General features: G+C 42.5%; 1 protein-coding gene across 1 annotated transcript in view; it reads left to right on the top strand.

Moving 5' to 3' along the window:
• Positions 1–7,577, top strand: part of prtga (protogenin homolog a (Gallus gallus)) — a 39,192-nt gene that overhangs the window by 14,720 nt on the left and 16,895 nt on the right. Inside the window, exons 7-10 of the mRNA XM_019886786.1 lie at positions 876–1,123; positions 2,789–2,953; positions 3,395–3,700; positions 6,333–6,521. Of these exons, the coding sequence (XP_019742345.1) occupies positions 876–1,123; positions 2,789–2,953; positions 3,395–3,700; positions 6,333–6,521 (908 nt within the window). The remainder of the gene's footprint in view (positions 1–875; positions 1,124–2,788; positions 2,954–3,394; positions 3,701–6,332; positions 6,522–7,577) is intronic.

The raw sequence follows: 7,577 nt of genomic DNA, 5'->3' as shown, positions 1-7,577 counted from the left end.
CCCACACCCAAAATGCAACTGCTTCATTTTGGCTTCCGGCCTCATAACGAGTCAGCAAATGCAGTTGAGGGCGGTGTCCAAAATCTGCATCAAGACAGTAACGGCGAGAGATAGAAATACTCTGTGACCATTAACTAGACAGACTTGCGGTGGTCGGTGCAAGCTACAAAATAACTCCAAAATCGGTGCTGGTATTACAGTATTCGCCGGTGTACTGAATAGATGTTGAACCGGTGTCAAAATTTGAGTACCACCCAACCCTAACTGTGAGAAAAGGATGTCTCCACAAACCAGGTGATGGAAGTTCTGTTCCCAGTCTGTCCCTTAGGAAGTGGCCACAACACCAAGAGGCAGTCTTCCAGTTCTCACTGTACAGTTATTCACGGCATCCACTTGATTTTTCTTGCTTACCCACAAGTTCTGTTGGATTGATTTTGATTTTTCTTTTCTTTCTCATAAATTGAAACCAACCCTCAAAAAAAAAAAAAACAACTGCATCACATTTTTGTCATAGTTTCAACTCAGGACAGCAGGGGTCATTTGCTTTTTTTCCACTCAGAAATGTCCCGTTTTTAATTTGGAATTTTCTTTTTCTTTTTACCACTCTTGGTTTTACTAAAAACAGTGAATAATTAACTTATGTCCTTACATCATGAAGGAAACTTTATAATTTACATCAAAACAACGGGCTCAGCTTAGTTTCTCTTGAATTTCTTGCTCTTTTAATTATGAGTCCTCGTTAAAGGCAATTTGGCAATTGGAAAGGATCCACATGATGATAAAGTTGTGTGTGTGTGTGTGTGTGTGTGTGTGTGTGTGTGTGTGTGTGTGTGTGTGTGTGTGTGTGTGTGTGTGTGTGTGTGTGTGCGTTACAGCAAACTGGTCATTAACCAGATCATTCCTGAGGACGATGCCATCTATCAGTGCCAGGCTGAAAACGAGCAGGGCTCTGTGCTCGCCATGGCAAGGCTCATCGTGGTCATGTCAGAGGACCGCCCTAGCGCGCCGAGAAATATCAGAGCGGACACCGTGTCGAGTTCCGCCATCTTGCTGGCTTGGGACAGGCCGCTCTATAACTCCGATAAAGTTATCGCTTATTCTGTGCACTACATGAAGGCTGAAGGTGAGTGAAGAAATGCATGAGAACATGTGACATTGATCATTTACCGATGTGCACTGGGAACAGAAGTGTGCTTTATATAACCATTTCCCAAAATGTTCAATATGTGTTGCTTTTATATTTTTTCTCAGATTATAATTTTTGCTCCCTTTTTAAATGAGTGGACATGCTCTGTGTACGCAAAGGGCCTATTTCATTGAAACATTGTTCTAAATGTGTTAGAGCGCACCTCTCCTTTGCCGAGTCCATCCATTCACCTAACAGTATGTAAAATGGGAGGGGGGGAAAAAGTCTTTATAATTTTGATTAATGTATGTGTGGGCAGGCGGTGGGGTCAGTCCAATCAGTGATTTATTGATGAATTAATCTCTTATTGAAATAAAAAAATGCTGAATTAATCTCATTGTTATGTCACATTTATACCATTTTAATACAGAAGTATGTTGGCAAACTACCTTTAAATTCTGCCTCTTATTGTATATCTTTGAAATGCTGAGGTAGCTGACCAAATGCAGTTGTTGTTATGCTTGGCAGGCAAAGGTCAGACAAAGAAAAGCTAAAAAAGAGGAAAAACCTCCTTATCTTGACAAACAGGATTAGACCCCTTTAAGAGCAAGAGTGCAGTGAAGTTTCAAGAACCTGGGGCCCTTCTTTTTGCCGATAACATTCAAGCAACAGAGGAAGCTATTCAAAAACTCACAAGGATTTCAGTGTGGCGGCAGAAATTACTTTCAGTCTTCCTGGGAACTCTTGCTAGTGACAAGAAGAGTCACAGTAGAACAATGTTGCACCGATAGAAAAAGAAAAATCAACAAGTGCCGCACTTCATTATAATTCCGCTGACTTCAATTAGTGCAGCGAAATGTACAGAATGCAACTGGGAAAAAGGAACACCTGCTGGATCTTGTAAGAGATGAATAAGTAAAAAAAAAAAAAAAAAAAAAGAAATGGTTATTGTTGAACTGCAGGCTTCTGTCATTGTGATTTAGATGCAGTGACATATCCACAGGCTGTGAGAATTGCTGTCAGTGCAGCACACAGTCCGCCCTGCACCTGAGGCTGCAAGTGCTAGCACTAAATAGAGTCTCTGTCAAGAAGAAACTAATTAGCCTGTGTGGTGGAGTGTCCAAAACTACATATCCTGGGAAGCTAGTCAGAGCGTGTGAATTAGAAAGGAAAGCAGACTTTGTTCCTCTTTTCAGGAATGCTTGAAAGCGGTATTCAGAGGAACGAGAAAACCTTTAAAGTAGTTACTTTACCAGATCTGAAATCAAACCAGTTTTGTCACCAAACACACATGCTTCGGCTGTTTGATGCATTATGATTTAAATTAACAAAATTAGCGGACAAATTACGATGTCGTAATGTAAATGTGGTAAAGACAACAAGTAATTTAAAATTTTTAAAAAGAAATGTGGAAACAGAATGAAAACTATAATGAAAAATCCCAAACTAAAATAACCCTGGTAGGGACCCAAAAAAAAAATCTTTAGAAAAATTGGGGAATTTTATTGTTTTAAACTGTTAAGTGGATGGTGGATGTATAGAACACGATTTTTCTGTATTACCTGTTCAGTGGTCAATGTAACACAGTGATGATTTGTTAATCATGTTGTGAAAAATAGACACTTGACAATTAAGTCATTTTAAATGTTCTCATTTGTGCAGGGTTAAACAATGAGGAGTACCAAGTTGTTATCGGAAATGATACAACTCGCTATATTATTGATGACTTGGAGCCAGCTCGCAACTACACTTTCTATGTGGTGGCCTACATGCCCATGGGAGCCAGTCGCATGTCTGACCACATGTTTCAGCACACGCTCGAGGATGGTGAGGAATTTAACAATCACACCCTTAAAAAATTCAAACAAGTTATATGTCGACGAACTGGGATGCTGGTTGACTCTCGTGTTTGTTTTACAAGATGTTTTAGGGCAGTTAATGAGTATTGTTGTTGTTATTGACAGAAAGGCAGGGTCAAATATCCCTCTGCCTGTGTTGCTGTTTGTCTCTGATTGCGTACACAAGCTCATTTATTACTGTGTTAGTGTTAATGTCTTACTTTCCTGGATTCTTGGAGAACCTCATTTGATTCCTTAGCCTGCATGTTAATGACTACTTGTGCTCTTCACCAAGTTACTTTGAGGCCATGTCCACACCAACAGAACAATCATCCAGTCTATGTTTCTATATGGAAAATTCCATTTGAGTTCATTGAAATTTCACAATTGTCAAGGAAAACGTAATCCCTCCCGTCTTGTCGGTTTCCAGTTCCTCTCCGCGCGCCCGAGCTCAGCCTCACTAGCCGCAGCCCTACCGACATCCAGGTGTCGTGGCAGCCCCTCCCTGACAAGCTGAGCCGCGGCAGAGTCTCTGCCTACCGTTTGTCGTACCGAACCAGCGCTGAGAGCTCAGCCTCTCAGATTGAGCTGCTTGGAGAAAAGACACAGTACCTCCTTGAAAAATTGCAGCCTGATACCATCTATCTCCTGCGAATTGCTGCGGCCACCAGTGTTGGGTGGGGTGAGCAGTCAGCCTGGACCTCCCACCGCACCCCAAAGGCATCCAGTGCTCAAGGTAAACATTCGCTCGGGTCTCTATGGCTTTAAAAATCACAACAATTTTTTTTTTTTTTAAATGGATTAACAATAATCCCCCCTCCACTGCGGGGGTTACGTTGCAGACCACCATATTTGAAATATGTGACATAAAAATGCTTATTTAAATACTCCCAGGCATGTTTTAATCGCATTTACGGCACCAAGTAAAGTGGTACCTTGACTTAAAAGTGCCCCAACACAATTTGAGTTTTTCGAGTTAGCCATCAGTAACTTGGGCGATTTGGGAGGGTGGGGGTGGGGCTTGTGTTGCAAACTTTTTAACTTTTAAATGAGTTTCAGGCACCTCACCAACTATATGGTGGCAGTGGTTTTGTGTGTGTGTGTTCGTGTGTCGGAATTTTGCCAAAATATTTTTTTTTTTCCAACAATGGTTTCATAGAGAGTGGCCCGATGGTCGACTGGTAAGCGCGTCGGCCTCACAGTGCAGAGGTGCAAGGTTCGATTCCAGATGCAGCCTTCTTGTGTGGAGTTTGCGTGTTCTCCCGATGCCTGTGTGGGTTTTCTCCGAGTACTCCCGTTTCCTCCCACATTCCAAAAACATGCATGCCAGGCTGATTGAGCACTCTAAATTGTCCCTAGGTGTGAGTGTGAGCGTGGATGATTGTTCGTCTCTGTGTGCCCTGCGATTGGCTAAAATATTTTTTTTTTTCCAACAATGGTTTCATAGAGAGTGGCCCGATGGTCGACTGGTAAGCGCGTCGGCCTCACAGTGCAGAGGTGCAAGGTTCGATTCCAGATGCAGCCTTCTTGTGTGGAGTTTGCGTGTTCTCCCGATGCCTGTGTGGGTTTTCTCCGAGTACTCCCGTTTCCTCCCACATTCCAAAAACATGCATGCCAGGCTGATTGAGCACTCTAAATTGTCCCTAGGTGTGAGTGTGAGCGTGGATGATTGTTCGTCTCTGTGTGCCCTGCGATTGGCTGGCAACCAGTTCAGGCTGTGCCCCGCCGACTGCCCAAAGACAGCTGGGTTACGCTGCACCGTGCCATGCTAACACGCATTGAAAATCCCCATAGATAGCCTAATGAAACAAGCATCAATGTTGCAGTTGTTTATACCTTTTAAGCAACAGACATGTTTTTTCTTTCCTTTTCACATTTTTCTCTCAAGAATACAAAAATAATTTGTACACATACACATGGACAGACAAAAAAAAACATTACTCACAGACATACTACTAACATTACCGCATCTTAGTTGTAACGATCTGCTTTGTGTTAAACCATCAAATCTAAGTGTGTTTGATCTATGTTTGAATTATATTGCACACTGATGGCGAAGGCACCACTGTATTTAAAGCAACGCTAAATTCCTGGGTTCTGTCGAACTGCTTAGAGAAGTTTGCCAATAATCTTGTTAAGGCATTGCGTTTGTTACTGGCTGACCTTTGCCCTGCGCTGTCAGTAACATTGGAAGGGTTTCAGTCATGGGTCATAAAGGGAGCCACTCAGCCCTCCGGGTGGGAAAGAGTAGATGGCCATTGAGGAGCTTTGAGGTGGTAGGAAAATAGGGGGGTGTTTGTGGGATTCTTTTTGCCGTGTGTCTTCTGTTGAAATTCAGGTGTCTGCTAACAGTCATCATTCCGAAAATGAGAATGTGTGAAATCGCTCCCTCTGTCGTCAGGGAGGTCGTGCCTGCTGTGGATTAAGTGTGGAGCAGCTGGTAAACATCAAATGAGTTTCCCTTTTCAAAGACAACTCCTCTGACTAGAAACAGCTTCCTGCAGAGACTGTAGCTTCCTGCCAAGAAAAAGTTGTTGTGGTTTGACAGCATGGAAAGCCATTTGAGAATTTACCTAATAGTGATCTTAAGGTCCATGTACTAATATGTTCTTTGGTGTTGCTGGTAAGACAATTCAGGGCAGTAGTAGAACAACTGCATCTTTTAATAGATTATTTTTCACGATGAGTGCCACTTAAGGCCTCCTAGTATGCAATTACACCTTACACAGAAACTTCTATACTCTACTAGTAACAAGAATAGACCTAACTAGTAGCCGTGTGTCACGCAATGGTGGCAATACAGACCCTACTTACCAAAGGTAACCACTGGGAGTTTTGATTCATGAGTAACTTGTAGTTTTAGGCCAAATAGTAATATGCAGAAATATCAGGCAGTAGTGGAAAACAATGTTACTAGTAAGGCACAGTAAGTTTGTCTAGTGAAGATAAAAAAGGTGCACCAGTATATGGAGATGATGAAGCCATTTATTTTGATATCCTTGATGTCCAGCTCAAGGTCCATGGACTAGTAAGCTCTGTGGAATACTAGTCGGACAACTACATATTACTGCTGAGGTAAAATCGTGCACTAGTTGACAACTGTGTCCCACTAACACGACTCATGAGTAGTGACATTAAGCAATTCTACTAGTTAACAGTACAGCATGAGAAAGACATTTTCGTTCTGCTGGCGTATCCTTGTCGTCCTACTAGCGTGCGGAATTGTGTGACGATTAAAGACAAATAGCGCACTATTACATGCACCTGAAGCTGGATTTCAAATACATGTTTAAACAGCTTTCCATCTGACTTTTTGTGCAACATGACGCAATCCTTCTGATGATGATGTTGATGAATGCCATCCACAGTTCCTCTTTCTCCTGAGCTGCATTTGGAGCCCTTGAACTGCACCACAATTTTGGTGCGCTGGCGGCTGGCGCAGAGAAATTTGGCCAGCGTACAAGGCTACAAACTCTTTTACCACGAGGAGAGCCAGTCTGAGAGCGCCCCACTTCAGCTGCGTGCCTCGGATCACTCACACACCATTGGAGGCCTCGGTGAGTTGGCCTTTCATCGGAATTAATTCTCTTCTCTTGGCTACACTGAATATTGCGCACTCTGAATCTTTAAATTGGTGGGGCAAAAATTCGACTACATCATAGGAAAACTCCAGTATTGTGTTCATGATGGACGTGTGTTATTTGTCATTAAAAAAATGCATTAATGAGTCATTATAAAACTACAATTCTATACTTTGAAAGAGTATCAAAGTCGATTGGAAATGTCTAAAAAAATGTTTTCACAAATCTATTCTATTGGCCAGTCAGTTGTAATGGCAATTCGACATGTAACAGCGCTAAATGGAAGTAACTGTTTGTACTATTGAATGCTGACCGTCCCTTTGAATGCTGACCAGTTATTTTGCGGATAAGCAAAGTTGCCTGCTCATGCACGAGTCTGCACTCTGTGTAGCTGCTCAAAATGGTGATTGCGCTGACCTTCACCACCTCCCAACAAGATAAAATGAGAGCGCAAGATGCAGAGAGGGAGAAGGCTCCCTTGACACTAGATCTGTCTCAGAAGTAAAACTCCCCCTTTTCCTCACTCGAAAAATGGATAGCTATTAACGCTTGGCTGCAGAAAGGAGCGCAACAGCCACAAAGGTGAATTGCGTACCGATTCATTTCCACCGACTACACTGCATGTTTTATTCATTCGGTACAGAGATCGAATACCTGAGCTGTATCAAAAAGTTCCGCCTTTGCTGAGATAATAATACTTGGCTTTCATTCACAACAACAAGAACTACTGCACTACATCTCTCAGGGTTGAACACTACATGGTCACCTTTGGAGCTGCTATTGTTGGATCTTTATTGTCTCTGTAGTTTTTATTCAAATGTTATTAGCCTGCTCTTGTATACCTATTTACCTATACCGAATGGCTACCGAGCTGGATTTTCCTCCATCTTTAATGACAGATAAAATGGCTGAAGTTTTGTCTTGTTTTCAGCAGAGGTTCATTAGCTGGAGAACAGAACGGGACCACGTCCCACTTCCATGGGCACTGTGCTGGACCAACAGTGTGTGTGTGTGTGTGTGTGTGTGTGTGTG

The sequence above is a fragment of the Hippocampus comes genome, unplaced genomic scaffold (genome assembly GCF_001891065.2).
Source record: "Hippocampus comes isolate QL1 unplaced genomic scaffold, H_comes_QL1_v1.1 scaffold261, whole genome shotgun sequence".
Taxonomy (NCBI): Eukaryota; Metazoa; Chordata; class Actinopteri; order Syngnathiformes; family Syngnathidae; genus Hippocampus; species Hippocampus comes.
The sequence above is the reverse complement of the archived record's forward strand: the minus strand, read 5'-3'. Positions and strand labels throughout refer to the sequence as shown.